A 24064-nucleotide genomic window follows, 5' to 3' on the forward strand; every position below is an offset into this window, starting at 1 on the left:
AAAAGAACTGCGCAACTGAGGCGCGAAAATTAGGCCCTCCCCCTCTTCACTCCGGAGTTGTGAGGCCTTCCTAAGCCAAATTAGGTGTCTAAAATTATGCCAGGCGAATAAAACCCCTAAAAAGTGTTCCAAACATGATAAACACTTGTGCAAACATCAGATTATATTAAAAAATAATCGATTTTACCCATAACAGTGTCCACCAGTGATTTAAGCCCTATAAACTAAGCCATCCTTCTATACTGAGTCTCAGAATATGGCTTACTTTCCCACATGGGGATTTCTATCAGTCTTCTAGCATTACCAGGTCTTGTTAGAAAAAAATTACTGAGCATACCTTAAGCAGTTAAGCCTGCAAACTGTTACCCGGTACTCAACAGTCCTGTGTGGGAACAGCAATGGATTTTAGTTACAACATGCTAAAATCTTTTTCCTCTCAGCAGAAATCTTCATCACTTTCTGTTGTAGAGTAAATAGTACAAACCGGCACTATTTTAAAATAAACTCTTGATTGAAGAAATAAAACTACAAATCTAACACCACATACTCTTTACCACCCCCGTGGAGATGCTACTTGTTAGAGCGGCAAAGATAATGACTGGGGGGGGGCGGAGCCTGAGGGGAGCTATATGGACAGCTTTGTTGTGTGCTCTCTTTGCCACTTCCTGTAGGGATTGAGAATATCCCACAAGTAAGGATGAATCCGTGGACTGAATACACCAAGTAAGAGAAATCTAGTTTTGCTTATTTTTAAACTCCTTATTTTCAGACTCCTAACCAAGCCCCAAAGTTTTAGATGTATACAGATTTTAGCTTGCTTCTGTTTGTATAATAGTTCTTTTCATATGCAAAGGGGCCGTCTGCTCTCAGACCTTTTCAGCGGGTGTCCTAAGCTCATAAACAGTGCTAAATTGGGAGCTTCTAAGTATATCTGTGCATATTGTATTAAAATGCAGATAAATAAATTGGTGTATACTGTCCCTTTAAGTTTTTTGCTACCTACATTTAAACCCTATTGTAAGTAAAATTTCAGTGAGTGACCCATAAAAATTTGTTTTTTTTCTATCAGGCCCAGCAGATAGACAATATGCTATTTTGGTACAAATCCGGAATTCAAAAATTACAGTCTTATTAAAGACACTCAGTGGAACAAGATCCTACTGAGCATGTGCACAAGTCCACTAGGTAAACGTATACTAGTCTGATTGGCTGATGTCTGTCACATGGTACATTCGGTCGTAAAATACTAAAATTAATTTGTCCAAAAAAAAAAAAAAAAATTGACTGCTTATTTTAAATTCAGAGTAGGTGTTAAATCATTGTCTTTTTATTGTCCACTTGTTTGTGCAATTATATTGCATTGAGTGGTCCTTTAAGGTTGCATGAAGGAATCAGAAAAAAAAAACAATTTCTTTTTTTTTATGCCAATAACAGAATTATGGTTTTACCTGGAGTTTGATCTTGACCTAGAGCGAGATTCTGAACGTTTGGAGCCTCTTGATGCACTGCGTGAAGCAGACCTACTATCTGATTTTGCACGAGCAGCACTTTCAGTTGGCGACTTTGAATGGGAGCGGGAATCCTAATAGAAGAAAAATAAAAATGTAAAAGATAATAAAATTAAAAATTTAACTTTTTTTAGCAAAGCCCTAGCACTTAGTATAGCATTCAGAGAATTTTAAATTAAACCTGCAAAATAAGTGGTTTGGTTATGCCTGTTAACCCTCAAATATTTGTGCATTTAACAAATGAAATATTCTACAACAGTTACCTATTTGAACCAGATGACCATTTTTCTAATGTGCTAATATCATGCAGAGGTCATTAAACTGATTGTACAGACACTGGAACATAAACCATACATTTACTTAACCTAGGACCCATTCATTCTTCCAGATTCTTTTTACTCTAGGTCACTCTTGCTTTATACTTTTCTTCATTCTTCATATTTTTTTTTCAACTTCGTGTATTCTTCCCCATTTCAAATAATTATAGCATTAAAAAAAAAAAATTCAAGTGCTTCTATCTGCCCAATCTTCTGTTCAATTTTTTTCCCCCATTCAATTGAATTTTTCTGATCTTTAAAAAAACTTTTCATTAGCCTTCTTTTATCTTGCTTTATCTTCCACATTCTTGGAAAAAACTCTTCAATTTCTTCACGAACATTAACCTTAATGGAAAAAGAACATTTAGTATATTTCAGCATAGTTTTACTAAATATTCTGCTGGGTACTGATCACTAGCTAAAAAGTATAAACTGCCAGCAGGTAATAAACAAAACAATTTCAGTACTGACTAAAAGAATCTGGCATGGGCTCTGCAGTATTTAATGCCCCCATTTAAAGAAGAAAATCCACCTTAGTCAAATCACCTGTGTGTGGGTGTGTGTGGGTGTATAGCACACCAGGAAGCAATACCTCCCTGATCAAAATGGCGAGAAAAAAAATAAATAAATAACTCCCTATCACAAGGATGATGTACTTTATTACTTAAGAACTTACCTTTTCCGCTCATCCTCAGCAGTTTTGTAATATTACTAAAAGTTTTCAGAAGATAGAACATTTTCTTCTAAAGATATAAGCTAAATAACCACAAATAACTTTTAGAAGATAATAAAAAGCAGACATAATTCTCATACAAAAGACAAATTTGGTAAATTTTCATACAATTACACTAGGTGGTGGGTAAATATATATATATACAAAAACAAAGACAGTGTTCTCCATAGCAAACTTTGCAAGCTGGGTGAGAGCAGTGTAATATTTTCTATTATATTTTTTGCTATCCAAAGAACAAATTACAGAATTTAACAAATGTATTTAGTGAAAAATTTTGCAACAACAAATGGACATTTTATTATTTTTAGCTTAATATTGACTATAATTCTAGCCGGGTGGTCAGTAAAATCAGCCAGTTGGTGCACCCACTAAAAAGGTCCTGGGGAAAAGACCGACTATTATAATATATTATACACTAGGGTTGCACCGATACTAGTATCGGTACCGATACCAAGTATCGGTACCGATACCAAGTACTGGCACCAGTACTTGTACTCAAGCAAATGCACCGATACCTCCAGATCTTACCCATACGCCATCTTGTGGCGTTTTTTCAAACTTCATGTTCCAATTTCATTTTAAGCTTGAGTGGAGACAACTAAAAATTGTTATTTGTATCATTGTACGTCTGAGAGCAGTGCACCAAAAGCTGCTACTTTACACTTGGACGCCTACCTGGGAGAGATCACAGTACCAGTTAAACAGATTTAATGGCCCAAAAATATCTTTCTGCCCCATGCAGTAGTGTGAAAAGTGAAAGACTGTGCAGCTTAGCATGAAACGTCCTTACTGATAGCAGAAACAGACTTATAGCTGAACATGCAGAGATGCTTCTGTTCCTCAAGAACTTGCCACTAACTTTTGAAAAATGTATTCCAATTGCTGGATTGCCTGTTCTGCTAGTTATCTTGCACAATTATGCTCAAAACATACTGTACTCTGAGGAACATCCTTTGCTTATACAATTGCAGGAAGTGTTCATAGGACAAATTAAGTGAATTCCTATGAACACTCATCCTACAATTATAGGACTAGATTTAGATTACATTTGATTGGTAAGTTTACCAATGCTCTGTTCACATTTCCAACTCCTTAGACTTTAATGGAGTTGGACATGTAATGAGAGCATTAGTAAAGCTTGTATAGCGTAATCTATCCCATAATGTTGCTCCCCATGATTAAACAGTGCACTGTTATATATTTTTACTGTATTGCACTTTAGGTTGGCTGTGATTTTACATTTGTTATGTATTTATATATTTTATTGTAATATTTCTTCAAGTTTTTACAACTGTGACAACAAGCAAATAAAACTTACAGTTCTTCATAATTACAAAGAAGCTATCTTAAATCAGTGTGTATTGTGCTTGAGAAACTGTCACATGACATTAAAAAAAAAAAGTTTCGGTAATTGGTATCGGTGAGAATAAGTATCAGTACTTGGTCTAAAAAAAAAAAAAAATGGCATTCGTGCAACCCTATTATACACACACAAATGTACAGTGATTGTTTTAATACAGTATGCTCTGTTTGAATCTAGAAAAAATTGGGTTCTATGTCCCTTGAAAGAAAGCAATGTATTGTTGGGGAACTTTTTTTTTTTCTTATAAGACTTGTTTTCCTAGAGCAGAAGATTCATTTGTCCGGAGACCAAAATTTATTAAAGGGATAGTCATGTCAAAATTAAACTGATTTAGGGAGGGCGTGTCCAAACAGCAATCCAGAGCAGTTGCACTTTTCCAGAGCTCCGGCTGAAGACTCGTTAATCCGCAGATTTCACAGCAAAATCACACCTTCTGATCTTTGGTGTGTAGTGCACTACTAAGCAGTGCAATTGTACAAAGTTTTTGCTGTATTCTTTACTCTAGAGCTAAGGAACGGACAGTTGACGCCTAAAGAGGCGGCTTACACATAGCCAACGCTACCCACCCCCCTTCGGTACGCTGAGGTACTTTGCCTTAGTTTTGGCACTGTAATCTTCTCTCTCTCTAAACAGATCATTAAAGGATATACTCTACTCTGCCTGAAAACAGCTACCATGACAGAAATGGCTTCACAAAAGGACATCAGCCAACTATTTGCAAACTTTGAGAGAATGCTAAAACAGCAAGAAAAAGCCCCATTTGACTTTCTGCTGAACAAATTTTGCACACAGTGAGCAATAGGGGCGGCTCGCAGTGGAGCACAAAACAAATACCCAAGAGGGCTTCTACGCCATGTCGAGCGAAGCAGCGCCAACTAGCCAGAAATGGAGACCAGGGCAACCAAAATCATCACTTTATGGCCTAGAGAATTAACCAACAATATGGAGTCTTCATCAAGCCTATGTTGCTCACCTGACAACACTAGAAGCTCCGCTTTTATTCATCCTTATACTAGCGAGCAACATGCAGCTCCCATAACCAACGGAAAGCACCAGCGCACCAAAAATGCTTCTGCAAGCGGGACTGAAACCAAAGCTTGATGTGCCACTAAGGAATCGTGTGGAGAGCTCGCAGACGGCTACGAGCGTTGAGTCGTTATGCTTCCTGTGTCATAACACTGCCATGATCGACTCTTGTACCATAAAATCAATGATTTTTGCATCCCACTGCCCAAAAACCTCATAAGAACATTACAAGATGATGCAAATATAAATCTCTCAGATCCTACTATCTGGCTTGCACAATACCTCCACAGAGGGCTTCTCACATTCACACAGAGAACAGGTTTTATCGGCGGAAGGTACCTTGTGGCTGAGAATAAATGAACAATCCATTATCGCCATCATATCACCAAAAGTAGATGGGAGCTACACATTGCTTCACTTTGTTTTGTTGTGCTTTGAGTTTCTTTCTAGTTGATATTTATGTCACCCTATATAAGCGTTTACTTTACAATACACACATACCATTTCCACTATCAGTTGCCCATAACCTTAGTCTGTTTATAATAACGGAGAGAATCCCTTTAAAACAGTTTGAATAGTGCTTATTACTTTTTATCTGGCAGACATAACCCCAAAGTTTACATGGCAGTTGACCCTTATGTGGCCTTCAGGCAGGGCTGCAAAATGACAGAAAATTTATCAGAGATATTGGGAGAGATTATGATTTAATACCAAAGAAGTTGCCTGCACATTAATATTCCCCCCCCCCCCCCCAACTGTAAAATATATTACCTCATGTTTACTGAGGCTCAATTTCTCTCTTGGCCAATAGATGGCAATATTGCTTTATCAAAAAACCTTGGCCACATTTAGAGATTGTGAAATAAATGTGATAACAAAAATCATAAAAGGAAAACCAAATAAAGTTCTGAATCAAGGATATGTCTGTGTCCTCTGGATGAGTTTTTCAGCTTGTTAGCATTCCTCAGTGAGATCCCATGAAAAAGGAAACAGAAAATTGCAACATAGTGTGAATCTGTAATGGCACTTTGAGGAAGTAGTTGTTTTATAACAAATGACTACTCACATTTGTTGGAGCTTTCGACTAAGCTCAAGGATATGCGCACTCCCACTTTATACTGATGGGAAAACAGTACACTAGGCAAAACTTGGATACAAATTTATTTTAAAATATATAAAAGCGTCACATAAGCCTTGATAACACCACAATGTAAGGGTACAAAAGCAGATATGCTGTAATAAATGCTTCAAATCGCCAAACTTGCAAAGAGGTAAATGGATCAGCAGGAGTGTGACCGCCGAAACCAAAACCTCTTTAGTAGCAAGACAGTAGCGCTAAGCCCCCAGGTGTCCTGGCTAGTGTAGAGACGTGATAAAACTCAATATAGAACAGTTCCGACGTACGTTTCGCAGGTATGCTTTGTCAAGGAATGTTAGTGCGCATGTCCAAGAGTCCTTTTAAACAATCCATTGATGAGTTTCTGCCAGGTTTGTAGTTACATCCTCCATTTTGGAAGTTGGCATTTAGGTAATTTGTCATTAAACAACTAGTATGTTTTTCAGCTTCTTTCAGTTTTATACATTTTGTTGATATATGCATAGATGTTAAGATGGATAACCAGAATTGGGAAATTATGCATTATAATGTTATAGCTTTATACATATATGCAAAACTTCAAAAAACATAATCACATTGTGCCTGCAATTGGTGTCTATACTGATGATATATGTAGGTATTTTTTTTTTTTTTTAACCCCTTATTGTGAAGGTATTAGTTATATCTTTTTTAGTTTAAGTGATGTTACTGACTATATGTCCTATGGACCATAATTAAACTACTAGCCTTATTATAAACCTAGTTGTATCGTAATGTTTTCAAAAATAGATTTTATTTGTTAGCATGTGGCATGTTTAAAAACATATATTGCACTTGTATGTGTTTGCGCTGAAAAGTTATGATAGGATGTTGAGGTTACTGTTTCTAACTATGTTAGTAATTTTACATTTGGGGTTCCATATATTGAAAATAAGTTTGTGAAACATTCTAAAACTACCTAGCACTGACAATATGAGTGTGGACAAAAAAAAAAAAAAAAAAAATATATATAAAAAAAATATTAAAACTTAAAAAAAAATATATATATATATAATATTAAAAAATATTAAAACAAAAAAAAAAAAATTTATTATAATTAAAAAAAAAAAAAATTCTTACAAATTTAAAAAAAAAAAATCTCTTTTTTTTTCTTCCTTTTTTCTTTCCTTTCCTTCTTTCTCTCCTTTTTTATTTAAAATAAATAAAAATAAAACAAGGCATATATAGCTGTATACATATACATATGTAGCTGTACTTATAAATAACTTTCACAAAAAGTGATGGATTTCAAAATCTTTATTAAGACCATTGGGTATCAAGCTATCCATAATATGGATCCACTTCATTTCCAATTGTCCCAATCTATTCTGTGTGTCTCCTCCCTTCCAATTCAGTTCTAATTTCCTAATGCCCAGAAATTCCAAATCCTTTACATTTCTATTGTGCTTTTTATCAAAGTGAGACGATACTGTATGATTAGCATAACCCTTTTCAATATTGTAAATATGCTCATTCAACCTAATTTTTAGAAGTCTAGAGGTACGCCCTATATAGATTAAATTGCATGAGCATCGTAACATGTAAATTACGTTTTTGCTATTGCAAGTAATAAATTGATCTATACTGTACTCCCTTTTGTTATCTCCAGAAAAGAATTTTACAGAATTTTGGAGTTTTTTTCATAAATTTGCAAGCATTGCAGAATTGACACTTTCTAAAACCCATTTCAGATGGTAGCAACCAATTTTTTACTTTGTTGTTGTCTACTTCTTTAATACATTGGGATAGTTGAAATTTAAGGTTGGGAACCTTTCTAAAAATTATGTTAGGTCCATCGCCTAAAAATTCATTTAATGCTGCATCTCTTGTGAGGATTCCCCAGTGTTTTTGTATGATGTTCCTAAGTTCTCCACTCTGAGTGCTATGTTGGAAGATAAGTCTATTTGCTAGTTTATCATCAGTGAATTTCTTATTTTTGATTTTATATTTTAATAAATCTGACCTGTCCATGTTGGTTACTTCTTCTATTTTTTCATCTAGAAAATTAGCTGGATAATTTTTCTCTAAAAAACGTTTTTTTAGGATTTGAGATTGAACCTTATACATATCTTGTTCTTTACAATTACGTCTCAGTCGAACGAATTGACCTTTAGGGACATTTTTAAGCCAATGTTTTTGATGACAACTTTCGAGGCTTATGTAATTGTTTACGTCTATGCTCTTAAAAAAGTTTTTCGACTTCAACATTTCATTCTCAATGTATATTTCAAGGTCTAAAAATTCTACCTTGGTTTGACTATAATTCCAAGTTAGAGCTACTTTGAACTCATTTATTTTCAAATATTCCATGAATTCAAGTAATTGGTTCTCACTTCCTGACCATATGAAGAAAAGGTCATCTATGTAGCGATGATAAGACACCAGATATTGCGCCCAGCTAGAGTTGTAAATATATTGATTTTCCCAATTAGCCATATATAAATTGGCATAGCTGGGCGCAAATCTGGTGCCCATCGCTGTGCCTCCTACTTGCAAATAATATTGGTGGTTGAACCAAAAGTAGTTGGTTTCTAGAATTATAGCTATGCTGTCTAAAATAAACTCAAGTTGTTTTTTATCCAAAAAGTCATCTTTTTCTAGGATGTTTTTTACTGATGCTATGCCAAGATTTTTGTCTATTATGGTATAAAGTGACGTGACATCACTAGTCACCAACCACCAATTTGGATTCCACTTGAGTTTTTCTAAATGGTTAAGGATACTTAAGGTATCTTTCAAATATGATTTTGTCTTTACAACATAAGTCTGTAAAAATTGGTCTATATACGCCGATAAATTGCTTGTGAGGGAATTAACCCCTGACACTATGGGTCTACCCGGGGGGGGTTAGATGGATCCTTGTGTATTTTCGGCAGTATATAAAAAGTGGGAGTTTTTGGAAATTTGTTGTAGATATTGATATTCTTTTTTATTCACAATGCCTGTTTTTAAGCCTTTTTCTAAGTGAAGTTCAAGTCTTTTTTTAAATTTTATTATTGGATTACTATCAAGTTCGATATATACCTCAGTGTTTTTAAGTTGTCTAAGACATTCCTCATTGTATTTAGTTTTATCCATGATAACTGTCCCTCCGCCCTTGTCCGCGGGCTTTATGACTATCTTATCATTCATTTTTAAATCTGCCAAGGCTGTTTGTTCTAGTTTAGTGAGATTGGAACCATAATTAGTTTTCATATTTTTAATATCCCTGTGTACTAGTTCTAAGAATGTCTCCATAGGTGCTGATTTGCACTGTGTGGGATTAAAGGAGGACTTTTAATGAACCTCTATATGTTTATATTTATTTATTTCTATAGAACTGTTACCGATTATGGGATTGTTAGTGAAAAACTTTTTTATACATAGATTTCTAATAAACTTCTGAATTCCTATAAAGGCTTCAAATTTATTCATTCTGTAACTGGGAGCAAAATTTAGCCCTTTGTTTAAGACAGAGGTTTGGGCTTCTGATAGTGTGGTACTCGACAGATTGAAAATACCATTATCTTTTTTATTTATTTGTTTATTATTGTGTTTATTACTTAGTAATCCGTTCTGTCCATGTTTTTGCGTCTTTTGTTGAACAGATCTGAATCCGTTCTTGTGTATTTTCTTTTTCCAGCCTCTATAAAAACCTCCTCCTCTTCTGAGTTATATCTTGCTAAAGCTCCAAATCTATTATGGGTGGTGGTTTCTTTTGGATATTGTTCTTTATGATTTTTAAAAGGATTTCTAGGTTGTTGCCAATTATTTTCTTCTCTTGCCCACTGTTCAGATCTATCCTGATTGTTTCTATAATTCATATTTTTATTATAAGTCATATCATGATTTTTCTGTGGATATCTGTGATCTGCATAGGAAAAATCTTCCTTTCTTTTGTTATAGTAGCTCTCTCTTTCTCTATGTGCTAAAGAATTATGTTGGTGTTGATTTGATGTATTGCCATAATAATTATTTCTATGTGTGTATCTAAAGTCTTGATCTTTATATTGTAAACGCTCCTTGTTGGAATTACTAGTATTTTGAATATGTGTTCTTCTATTTTTGGCTCTATAATTTCTTTCTTTCCTTTCTTTATAATCCTCATAGTCTCTAAAGTATTTCTCTCTTAGTGTCTTTGATCTCTTTTTTTAAACAATCTAAATTTTCTGCCACTTTTTGTGAAAGTTCCCCATATTGTTTGCTCTCCATATGGGGAGTTATTTTTTGTTCCAGCATGTTAATTTCTATATTTGCCTCATCCAATAATTTTTTCTTTTCACTAATAATAAGATTCATAAGTTGTCTTGTGCATTCTTCTAAAATATGATTCCACTTGGTCATAAACATAAGGTTATGGTCTCTCTAGACCACTTCCATTCTCTAACTACAGATAAAACACTCTTCCATGTTTGGCTTAATATCTTCTCTTTGCTACAGACAGTAATCACTCTTCATAAGAAAGTTATATCAAAGGTGCCATACATACACAGGTTTCAGAATAATTAGTTTTGTTTAATATATGTATGCTTCATATGATTTGGACAGTATAACTATTTTTATTTTTAATCTTACCTATTTAATCTCTAAACCCAATATCTTTCTTAAATGATTTTGCCAGTTCCAAGCAAGGACTGTCAAGGTACCTGTGAATAGCATTAAATAAACTACATATGTATCAAATTTTGATATTTCAGGTCAGCTAATGTCTCCCTTGACATGAGTTGTGTGGGCTGTAGCCACAACAGACCAGCCCCCCTTCTTCTTGGTTACACAGGAGAGAACAAAGGATTTAGACCTCTGTACAGATAAGACCGATGGGCCACTTCAAAGTAAATATTAGCATTATGGAGCCCTCAGATGTGTATGCCCATATATGGGTTTCCTGCCCAAGATGGGTAATAAACTTACAGCCCCCTGGAAGGAGCAGTCGCTCAATCTGAACTGATGGAAGAAATATACAAACATACTCAGAGGAGATAGCCCTTATCTAGGTGTAAACTGTCCCATGCTGAGCCTCCAATACACAGCTCCCAGACAAGCTGACATTTTAAGTCTCTGTATGACATGGGAAACTAAATCTCAGATAAAGGAATTGTGCCTAATTTTCATGTAGTTTAAGATACTCAGATGAAAATATATTCAGACACATTAAATATGAACATATGAATCTGGGAGATTGTCTATGCCTAAGAAGGGTAATATGGGAAGTTAAAAGCCTGAGAATTAAGATTTTAACAAAAGCATAAAAAGTCTTAAGGATTTGAAATCTGACGCCCCCTATAGCACTAAAACTGGTATGACAGCCAAACAAATTGACTGTTGGAGCCTATATATTTCCCAAATAGCCTAGGAGATGTTTACATTCCCAGAGCCAATCAGGGAAAGTTCTCTTAAGGGCCTATCAAAGAAACAAGCTCCGAAGGCCTATCAAAATCTTGTGGGAATGATTAAAGAAAAGGAGGGATTCTTTATCTTGAATAAGAACCCACACACATACACACTAAGACAGGACCGACTCAAAGAAGCATAACTTTTGGTTAGAGAAACACACAGGTTTTATGCAAAGTACAGGGGGGGGGGGACTACAGGGGGCGCAGCGGACACACCTGATATAATTTGAGTGTGACATGATGCTTCACTAGTATCTGACTAAAGGGGTTAGTTTTTTCGTTTTACCCATTGGTGTTTATGTGTGTGGGGGTATGTGACTATTTATGCGTGTGTGTGTGTGGGGGGGGGTATGTGACTGTATTTATGCGTGTGTGTGTATATATATATATATATATATATATATATATATATATATATATATATATATATATATATATATATATATATATATATATATATATATATATATATATATATTTATATTTATTTGTGGAACCAGCAAATTACAGACCTTGTTACTACAGCATGGGGGAGGGGGTAAACAGTGTCACTATACAGTACCACTATATAAAGTATGGGGGGGGCGCTGGACTATATCACAGACTACTGTGGTCACTTTATAAAAGTACTGGGACGGGTAGGGTCAGACATCTCACCGGCAGATTACAGACTGTCACTGACTCACTATATACAGTGCTGGTGTGTTGAGCAGTGTCACTATATACAGTAATAGGGGGTCAGACATTCTCACAGACTGGGCACAGGGTACCTCCTTTTGCAAAATGTAAATCGATTCACTTTTTTCCTGTGTTACATATTATTTAAAAAAATTTTTTTTATCAATTTCACTTTTTTTTTTGGGGGGGGGGTTGGGGGCCCTTCTTAGATTCTTGCACCTGGGCCCTGTGGTTTCTAGTTATGCCTCTGGCAAAGTATATTCTCTGCCATTTTGGGACACTTTCTTGAGTACGATAACAATTTTGAGGCCTGTACCTTTGCGCATGGCGGATAAATCCTTCTTAGATGACCCACAAGAAGAAACTGAACATTCAATTGGTTATTAGGTAAAGTATACGCGACTGCAATATTAAATAAATATATATATATATAATATTTAAAGGGACACTCAATCAAAATTAAATTTTTATTATTCAGATAGAGCATGCCGTTTTAAACAACTTTCCAATTTACTTCTATTAACAAAATGTGCACAGTCTTTTTATATTTAAACTTTTTGAGTCACCAGCTCCTACTGAGCATGTGCTAGAATAAGTGTGTATGCATTTGTGATTGGCTGATGGCTGTCACATGGTACAGGGGGAGTGGAAATAGACATAACTTTTAAAATTGTCAGAAAAAAAAAAAATCTACTACTCATTTTGAAGTTCAGACTAAGTGCTATTGCATTGTCTTGTTATCTTGCATTTGTTGATTATGCAAATCTACTGTGTTGACTGGTCCTTTAAATCAAAAAGGTATTCTAAAACTATAGTTATATCGTAGTTGTGATTTAAAAAGGAGAATGTATTCTTATATTTAATATTAGACCAAGGGTAGTAAGTATACTGGTATTAAAGGGACACTCAATCAAAATGAAACTTTCATTATTCAGATAGAGCATGCCATTTTAAACAACTTTCCAATTTACTTCCATTAATAAAATGTGCAGTCTTTATATTTAAACTTTAAGTCACCAGCTCCTACTGAGCATGTGCAAGAATAAGTGTATGCATTTGTGAATGGCTGTCACATGGTACGTGTATGCATTTGTGATTGGCTGATGACTGTCACATAGTACAGGGGGAGTGGAAAAAAACAACTTGAGTCCGAAAAAAAAAAAAACCCTACTACTCATTTGAAGTTCAGACTAAGTGTGATTGCATTGTCTTGTTATCTTGCATTTGCTGATCATGCAAATCTACTGTGTTGACAGGTCCTTTAAATATTAATGTTTACAAAGAATTTTGTATTTTAGTATCATAAATTAGCAATTGAGAATATATATACACATACATATATATATATATATACATATATATATATATATATATATATATATATATATATATATATATATATATATATATATATATATATATATATATATATATATATATATATATATATATATATATATATATATATATATATATATACACACAGACATACAGGTGGCCCTCGGTTTAAAACGGTTCAATTTACACCGTTTCAGAATATTTTTCCGGTCATGTGACTGCTATTGAAAAGCATTGAGAAGCAGTGCATTGATTAAAATAGCCAGTAGGTGGAGCTGTCCGCTTGTGTTGCAGCAAAGCCAAGCAAGCTGAAATTAATCAGTTTAACCAGACCTGAGCTATCGAGCAGATTTCAAATGAACAAGATCTTCCTGTCTATAAATCAGTCCAGATTGGAATGCATAGAAAGAACTGTTTGCAGAAAAATGCAAGTGAAGTCTGTGTTGTGTGATTATTTTATTAGGTTTATAATGCTGTTTAGCAAATGTTTTTGTTCATTTAACTTAGTTTAATTATATATTCTTTGTTGTGTGATTATTTTATTAGGTTTATAATGCTGTTTAGCATTTAAAGTCTTCATTTCAAAAATAATGTATTAGGTGTTACTTATGACAATTTTGAGAGGGGTCTGGAACCTAACTCATTTCCCATTGACTTACATTACACACTGGGTTTCAATTTAAAACCATTCCTTCTGGATCCTAACCCCGGCGTAAACGGAGGGATGTATGTATATATACACATATACACAAGAGTAAGGTGCACTCTCACAAACGGTCCTTCACATGCCAGGGTGCACGAATGGGGGTACAATATAGCAAGCAAAAGACAGCACTCTCTGGTCTTGATAGTAGAAAACAAAGTTTATTTAGTGACGTTTCAGGGAATGCTCCCCTTCATCAGACCTTAGAATTTGCCTTATTGTAGCTAAATAAGAGGTTATTTCAGATCAGACATATTGGCATATAAATTGGCTGTTTGCATTAATATATACAACTTCTTGTGTTTTTAATTGGAGTTATATAGAAACATTTGTGGGCTAAGTAGCTTAATTATACTTGTCTGAAGGTTATCTTAAATCTATTGAAATCCAGTAAAATTTGTGTCAAGTATCTTGTATATTGTTTAAGCATTGTTAAGATAAATAGTCCATATTCTCACATTTGGGGTGAACTAAGCTGTGCTGGGATTCTCATGCGTGGTGTTTATTGTAAGTAAGGTTCATTTTAGAGATATATTTTTATGATCTGTGGTATTGATTATTATAACTGAATAAACGTGTGTAATTGATTCATAAGCTAGTCTCTGCTTACTATATATATCAATGTGTTTATAAATTTAACTAATCTCAAGAATTTAGGAATAAATATTAAATTTCAATTGTTTTGTATATACACATTTTAATTTGGCGGTTATTTTAAAGAATAAATAAATTGCGTTATAACCCTGGTATATACTGACAAGACCGAATAGTCAAAGATGGGGTCTGGAATGAGGATAAAATGACTAGTGTATATAGCTATGTTTTTTGGATCCTGTAAGCCATCCAGTCGTAGGAGCATATTTTTCATTTTTGTTGTATCTTTGTTTTATCTCGTGTTCCTTGTTAAGTCCAATGTAGACTGCCTTCTAAGCACAGTTCATCAATTTTATGGACTTATTATACAAAAAGAAATAATCTGGCAAAAAGAACTACACAAACTTTACACACCTTCGACTAAGATACAGGGTCTAAATCTTTAATGCTTTACTTAAAAATGCATAAGTCATGTATTTATACAAAGTACAAACTACTACATAGGAGTATTACTGTGTTGGATCATTGTATAACCCTTGTGATGTGAGCCATGTACATACATTCAGGTTACGTAACCTCTTTCTTTACCCAAAAAAAAAATAAAAAAAATTTACCGATTCAGATAGAGCACACTATTTTAAACTTTAGAAATCACTTTCATTAGCTAAATGTGCACAATCTTTAGTTGCACGCTGAGGCACCAGCTACTATTGAGCAAGTGTAAGATTCACAGGATATACATATTTACATTTGATTGGCTGATAGATGTCACATGATGCATTACTAAGGAAAATGACTATCAGGGAAAATAAATCTACTATTTTGAAATTCAAACAAAGTGCTTTTGCCCTTTTATTATGCAATTAGTGGTGAGTGAGACATTTTATTTTTTCTCACTATTTTTTCCCTAAGGGGTAATTGTTCCCACAGGGTTGACTTGTGTTGTGAGTGCTTCTATTTGTATTTGGATGTTTAGAAAATACTGAGATGGCACAAATGCTGCTTACAAGGATGGTGGATACTCTGATACACATTTAGTTTTTTTTTTAAAGGCACAGGCTACCAATTATGTATTTATTGCAATTTCAGAGTTTTGATAAGAATAGCTTTGGCATATTTTTGGCATGAAAAAGGTTAGTTAACACTATGGGAAAACATATCAATACTGCAGGTAGACAAGCTCAACTGACAAAGTGGAAATACAGAATTGGTCTCAAATGGTAGGCAAGAAAGAGGGGCAATAAGAAAATGTGTTTAACCCTGGCAGAGGGTAACTATTGCTAACTAGCCCTTGTCTGGCTCAGAAGCAGAAGTGAAATCCCACTCTGATGCTATGCGTTTAAATCCCCTTATGTGGATAAAACAGTTTTAGGCAAGTCTTGACTTTCCAGGTATCTGTGATTCTTTAAAAAATTAGCCTGGCACATAAATGTGTCCTGGAACCCTTTACAACGACACGTTACTTGTCACACATATGGGCATAAACATCCATTGCTTTATTTAATGTGCTACCAGATTGTGAGGGCATCCTATTAATGTTAATTATTGGGAACTACTGTTCTCAGATCACTAAAAAAAAAACCTATGTGCATGTGCACAATTAAAAAAAGCGGCTAGTTAGTCTGTCAGTTGTGATAGCGGGAGGACTGGAGAGGAGACTGACAGAAGATTGTAAAAGTGTACGTGTGTGTGTAATATCTACATTGATCACACAAACTATATATACACACACAACCTTGAGAAAAGGTCAGATTCTGAAATTAATTAAAAATTTGTGTTGGCTCCTAGATATTGTACATTTGTCAAGCCCTGATTATAGGCAATCATAACTCACTAATGTATAATAATTTTCTTACTGCAGGTCTATGTCCCATTAACAATGGGCTGGATTTGTGAGCCCTACTGAGATCTAATTTCCTAAGTCTATAGTACCATGGCAGTAACTATTTAAAATGGTACATTTGCTTCCTGCAGCAGTCAGCAGAGTTGTGAATTACGAGCAGCATTACCCCTTTTAATGTAATTTAGCTCTGAAAAAAATTGTGGTTTACCTAAATATAGCTGTAAATACACCCTGCTGACTTCTTAAAGCTTAATACAAAACAATTTACTCCAAATAAGGCAAGGGGTGTGTGAAGTTAAAGGGAGAATCTAGTATAAATTAAACTTTCATTATTCAGATAGGACTTAATTTTAATCAACTTTCCAATTTACTTTTATCATCAAATTTGCTTTTTTCTCTTGGTATTCTTAGGTTAAACTAAACATAGGTAGGATCATATGCCAATTTCTAAACCTTTGAGGGCTGCCTCTTATCTCAGGCTTTTTAAATCTCTTTTCAACACAAAGACAGAAAGTACACGTGGGCCACATAGATAACACTGTGTTCAGGCACAGGGGGTTATTTAAGATTTAGCACAAAACAATGCTAAATTTAAGACAATAGATAATAAACAGTCACAGTCATGTGATCAGGGGGCTGGAAGAAGGTTCCTAGATACAAGGTAATCACAGAGGTAAAAAGTATATTAATATAACTGTTGGTTGTGCAAAACTGGGGAATGGGTAATAAAGGGATTATCTATATTTTAAAACCAAATAACAATTCTATGGTAGACTGTCCCTTTAAGCAATTGAAGAAGAAAAAAACATTGTAGTTAAAGATTTTGTTTTGGTTGATGTTAACCTATAGAAAATCAAAAGGTCTTGTAATTTAAAGTTTTTCCATGTCCCCAGAAGAAGCAAAAACAAAAAAAACAATTATGTAACCCAAACATTACAAAATAAGCTACATATAACAAAGCAATTGCGTACCTTACTGTGGAATCATAGTTCTGCTATTGTAGAGAGTATTTGAGGACCCCCTTACTTAATAAATTATTATCCGGGTGCATAAAGCAAAAAAAATATTTTTATTTTTTTTAAATGCAGTACTCTCCAAACGGTGTTTCGTGACACGTTAGTGTCGGCAGCAGTGTGTAGGTGTGTCCCTGCTTCAGTACTAAATTTCTTTTAACTTTTTTTTATTTCCGACTTTCCGCCTGCCTGCTATGCATATCACATGGTTGATACCTAGTGGGTCACAGATCATCTTAACCTATTGGTGCGAATCAGTGGGAAGTGAAATTGGAAAAGTGTTTAAAATGATATGCTCTATCTGAATTATTAAAAAAAAAAAAAGGTGTTTTATCTCCCTTTAAAGCAATTTGCAACTAACCACTACATGACAAATTTGAAACTTGGAAGCAATTGATACATGGTCATTGCATTCATATCACTGACAGGTCAGCTAAAAGGGAAACCGTTTGTTTAATTGCTGTAATAAAGCACTAAGCAGTTGCTTCTACTGCAACATGTATTTATCTACTTAAAGGGACAGTCAACACCACAATGTTTGTTGTTTAAAGAGATAGATAACCGGTTTTGCATAACCAACTGTTATATTAATATACTTTTTACCTCTGTGATTACCTTGTATCTAAGCAACTTCTGACAGCTCCCTGATAACATTACATTGTATTATCTATTGACTTTAATTTTAGCCAATTAGTACAGTGTCTGCCACAAGCATGATCACAATGTTATCTATATGGCTCACATGAACTAGCTCCCCCGTTGTGAAAAGCAAATAAAGCATGTGATAAGAGGCGGCCTTCAAGGGCATAGAAATTATATGAGCCTTCCTAGGTTTAGCTTTCAACTTATGCCACCAAGAGAACAAAGCAAAATAGGTGATAAAAGTAAATTGGAAAGTTGTTTAAAATCATATGCCCCATTTGAAACATGTTCAATTTTTTGGACTTTACTGTCCCTTTAAATGAATTATACCTTTTATTTTCACACTACTTTTGTGCTTCCTGTCACAATTCTACATGGAGGAGGCTGCCTTTGCAGGAAGTTCTATCTTAGCCTGATGTAAAAACTTCTAGGCTAGTGAATAGATAACAGTTCGATTTGCTCATGCCCAGAACTGATAGAATAAAAATGAAGGTTTTGAAAATCCTCTGCTCTGAAAACATTTAAAAGTATGGGCTCCCAACATCTCAGGGAAATATAAAACCACTAATTTTTTTAATTTTTTTTTTTAAACTAGGCAATGGCATAAAATATATTTTACTGGGAAATGTATGTTTGAATGACAGTATAATGATAGCGATAACTCCTAAAGCCGCATTGGGGTTTCTCCTCATAAGTAACACAAGTACATCCACAATGCAATACAAAAATAAAATGGTGTTAGAACATTCTATAAAATATGTGGTTATATGCAAACAGTTAAAGGGACAGTCAAATCAAAAAACTCATTTTTCAAATATGGCATGTAATTTTAAACAACTTTCCAATTTACTTTTATCAACAATTTTGCTTTGTTCTCTTGGTATTCTAGTAGAAAGCAAACCTAGGAAGGTGCATATGATAATTTCTAAGCCCTTGAAGGCCGCCTCTATTTTATTTACTTTTCACAGCAGGGGAGAGAAAGCTCATGTAGGCCATATAGATAGCATTGTGATCACGCTCGTGGCTAGTGGCAGACACTGCACTAATTGGCTAAAATGCAAGTCAATAGATAACTAAAAGTCATGTGATTAGGGGCGGTCAGAAGATGCTTAGATACAAGTTAGTCACAGAAATAAAAAGTGTATTAATATAACAGTGTTGGTTTTGCAAAACTGGGGAATCGGTAATAAAGGGATTATCTATCTTTTTAAACAACAAAAATTCTGGTGTTGACTGTCCCTTTAAATATCTCCTGAAAAGTCAGCTTCAGAGCGGCACTACTGGGAGCTAGCCAGACACATTTGGTGTGTAACCATAGTTCACACCAGTAAATACTGCTCCTAGCGCTACTTCTGAAAGTGATAGCAAATTTCCACACTGTAGCACTAATTGAAAAAAAAGTAGATTTTAATAAGGTTCATTGATAAACTTTATGCACCAATCATCAAAACATCCATTTGTTTCCCTTACCTCCATCCACCGTCACAACTTTTTTCCCCCTTTGTTTTTGTGCAGAAACTATACTGTGTGCTGTGCAGCACTTAAAAAAATGTATCTGATTGGATGCCGCACAAAAACGACATAAGAAATCTGGTGAAGTGTAGACAGATGTACGGGAAGAAATGGACATCAAATTAATGTATGGCTTTCGTTTGGCTTGTTAAAAAAAAAATAATTAATAAACTATACAAAAAAACAAACATTTTGTTCAACAATTTCTTCTGCAATTCTCCAATTTGCTATCACTTTAAAATGACATGACCTTTGAGAAAAATTATGTGAGTCATCTCTTTTATCAAGAGCACTGCTGCCTCTGACTCCTTCCACTGCCCTCCAAATTCACACATGCACAACTGCAGACCAATGCAGGAGCAGCTGCCAAGTAGTGCAGAGTGTACTAGATGTAATTCCTTGGGCACTTACAAATAGTGCACCACTTATCACTAAATATCTGATAGATTGCATCACATTATTATTATACACTTGTAATGCAAACCTGCATTAGGCATGGTGTAACAAAGGACAATTTGTATAAACAAACATGCCTGTGGTATGTGTTTTTACAGCAATATGGTATCCCTTTTAATATATCAGAACTACAAAAGATTTGAAACTGGTAGAGACCGTTTTCATTACTTAGAGGAAATATCAAGTTAGAAGACAACATTTGTTGTCTTGCACTGCTCTCACTGTATAAGTTAGTGTTACTAGGAATTTAAAAGGATAATTATGAGCTGATGTCACAAAAGATACTTTGTAAATGACAACAAATCCTTGAAATTGTTAATTGGGTTATATAGGGGCCTCTAAAGTGCTTTTAAACTTAGCCACTAGCACTATGTGTGCCCATTGGTTTTGCTAATGTGTCAAAACATACCAGTTTAATTTCTCCCAATTTATAAACGAAATGATAACATTTTATATTATATTTTTATTATATAAAAACGGGCACCTACGTTACTATTAACCCAAAGGCTACCATAATTGAACTTAGAACAAGGGAAAAACATCTTGAGTGACTAAAAACGTCTGCCACCGTTCATCATGCTTGGTAAAAATAACTTGTCTAAGGAAATGAAAAAATAAAAATTACAAGTGTCGCACAATTTACGATAAGCGGACGCACATATAACTTGGTCAGTACAAAGCACCCCCAGCTTTCCTGCTTGAATCGAACAAAGCGGAGCCATCTTGCGCTACACAGACTATAACGCTATAATTACTTTGGTCTATACCAACGGTGAGCATTGATTTAAAACCAGGTTCAATTTGAAGGGGAAAAAAAAGTAACTGACGCGACCATTGTTACTCGAACTTAGTTATATTATAAATGATTAGAGGTCGGCCTACAGATACTTACTCTGCCCTCAACATCGCTCATGGCTGCGACTTTACCAGAGGTTTAAGTCGGACAAAACAATAAACACTATATGGGCGTTCTGCCTCTCCAATGATCTGCGTGCACCCCCCTCTTCAACGTAGATTCTCGTCGCGTATTTTCTTTCCAGATCTAATACCAATCCACCGACAACTCGCAAAATGGCGACCGCTCCTTCTTCCCGCGGTTCATAAGGGTAAAACCAGATAGGGGAGGAGCGTGTCTATACAGTGGCGGCGAGGCGATGACGTCACAATAGTGTTGTGTTGTATAGGAGACAGGTTTGTTTCCATTCATAAAAATAATACGTTGCGGGAGTTGGTGCTGTAATGGCTTCTACTCAAGTTTAATCAGGCAGGCAATGGGGGGTGTAGATTCCTCTGTACATTTACCGTTTAATACGAAACGCATTTTATCCAACTTTTGTGAAATGTACAGGATTACCTGGCTGTATCACAACATGAAACTACAGAAAATAACAAGAGCAACGAAATGCGTTTTAACCATTGGCCGACAGAGAAGGTTGATATCTAAATCACTTGCAAACCATATATACTTTGAGTTCGATCACAATCCTTTAGAAACACTCATCTAATGGTTTTCTACAGAAAATCACAATTAATGTATATGGCAAATTTTGTAGCTAAACTATTTGATAGTTTTTTTTCTCAAAGAATTTTGATTGACCCACAACTGTCATTGTGATAGCATCTGCATGTAAGTGTCTAACAAATCCCAGGCAAAGCAGCGTGAGAGTGGTAGCTGGCCGTTGTCACGTGTTCTTAGGCGGCTTTGTTCAGCAGCTGTTGGTATTTGTAACACTTTCTATCTGAAATGTTATTATGTTTATAACGACACAATTGAAATGACCCAAATTACAGTACAGGTAGCCCTCAGTTTACGCCGGGGTTAGGCTCTAGAAGGAATGGTTTTGAATCAAAACCGTTGTAAATTGAAACCCAGTTTATAATGTAAGTCAATGGGAAGTGAGGGAGATAGGTTCCAGGCCCCTCTCAAAAATGTCATAAGTAAAACGACAAGGAAGTTGGTTTCTTATTCAATCTGTTTCTTATTCGTGAAATTCTGTTTCTTATTCATGGAAGTTGGTTTCTTTCATTTTTTTTGTCAGACTGCTTTAAATTGACATTAAAATAAAAAAAAAAGTTTTATTTACATAATAATATGATTCATATAATGTAGTTACACAGAGGTGGAATCCCTTTATACAACAATTGGAAAATACAAACTGGAAAAAGGGCATACATTGGCACCAATACAAATATTACTATTTTGAATAAGTAACAGATATTTTCAAAGGTATAATAACATGGGCCACTGATTTCACTATGAATATATACAGGGTAGATCCCCCTCCATGCCATGCAATTGTTTTTAGCCTGGCCCAATGTTTTTTTTGGCACAGAAATTGATGCCAACCCTGGCATAGGTCACATAATTCTCATTTTTGAGGAGGAAACCGCGTCCAGTGCCGAGTTTGGGGTTTGGAGCGCCCTTGGGAAGTTTCTCTGCCAGGAGCGCTAGGAGGGGAGGCGGCTCGAATTGTGGGCTACACCTGGCCTGGCACCTCCACAGCAGGATACGGCAAGGCTGGGATAAGCTACTACCCACAGCGACACAAGAAGGGTCTAGGGGCCCAGGATCTATTGGGCTACCGACTAACCCTGAGGTTTGTTCCGGGTGCAGAAGGTGTGAGGGGGTGCACTTGGGAAGCCACAGAGTTGCCTTCCTAGAGGAGGCCTTCGCCCCCCCTGAAAGAAAGAAAGGAGTAAGGAGAGAGGCCCTGAAAAATTGCGGGCGAACAGAGCGGAGTAAATGGAGGAGAAAGGAAGGAACAAGGGAAGGTAGGAACATATTTTACTGACTGCTGCTGTTTTTGTTTCCTGTTTGTCCCTCATATGTAAAAGGGGTGTTGAACCAGAGAGTATAGGAGCTCAGCTTACTTTTTCCTTGGCTCTTGGTTTACTTTTTTTCTCCCTCCTCATCTCCCTACCTTCCCTAAAAATTTCTTGCTCAAAAAGTTGAATTTGATAAAGATTCGAGTTGCTCAGGGACTGGTACAAGTTTCTCTTTTCTCTCTTCATTATTTTTCAAAGCCCTCCTCTTTCAAAGTGATTTGGTTGTAAACTGCACTCATTGTGAAAAAGACCTGTGAGATGACACCCTGTTGAGTGTTGATTACAACTGGGAGCTAGCAGGTCAGAGCCTGAATTAAGTCAGCAGATATATGGAGAAGTATCTCAACCAGGGGAAGATGTCACCAAAAAGGAAACAAACAGATAAAAAAGGCAATAAGACTGCCAATTCAATTAACTCCCCAAACAAATCACTTAGGGAAGAAAAGATCCCTGACACTTCTTATGCAGGGGAAATTGCAACACTGGTCTCGGCCCTGATAGGGCCCAAATTGGAAGAGATTCATACCAGATTAAATATAATACTGGAGGAGTTAAAAAATCAGGCAGAGAGAATAAAAGAGATGGAACAACGGATTTCAAATTGCGAAGATACTCAGATTAAAGCACAACTTCAGATGGAGACCTTAATGAAACAAAATCTATCACTATCTAACAAAATTGATGGGATGGAGAATAGAGCCAGGCGGAACAATCTACGCCTGATTGGCATCCCCGAATCAATAAAACCCCAGGACTTAAAAAAGTTTGTGGAATGGTCTATTCCTGAGTTATTGGGCTTAAATCCAGAGCAGAACATATTCATAATTGAAAGAGTGCACAGAATGGGAAGAGAAAGAGACCAATCAACGACAACTGATAGGAGACCAAGACCAGTCATGGCGAAATTCTTGAACTTCCAAGGAAAAAGTGAGATCTTGAGAGCCTATAGGAAAACAACAGAATCTACACCATCAAGGAGTAAAGATACTGCTCTTCCAGGACTTT

At 35.4% G+C, this 24064-nt stretch overlaps 1 protein-coding gene across 1 annotated transcript in view; it reads right to left on the minus strand.

Moving 5' to 3' along the window:
- TRA2A (transformer 2 alpha homolog) overlaps positions 1-21331 on the minus strand; it is an 87529-nt gene extending 66198 nt beyond the window's left edge. Inside the window, exons 1-2 of the mRNA XM_053714147.1 lie at positions 21126-21331; positions 1449-1582 (exon numbers count right to left, since the gene is read on the minus strand). Of these exons, the coding sequence (XP_053570122.1) occupies positions 1449-1582; positions 21126-21146 (155 nt within the window). The 5' untranslated portion in view covers positions 21147-21331. The remainder of the gene's footprint in view (positions 1-1448; positions 1583-21125) is intronic.
- Positions 21332-24064: the final 2733 nt, after the last annotated feature.

The sequence above is a fragment of the Bombina bombina genome, chromosome 5 (assembly GCF_027579735.1).
Source record: "Bombina bombina isolate aBomBom1 chromosome 5, aBomBom1.pri, whole genome shotgun sequence".
Classification (NCBI taxonomy): domain Eukaryota; kingdom Metazoa; phylum Chordata; class Amphibia; order Anura; family Bombinatoridae; genus Bombina; species Bombina bombina.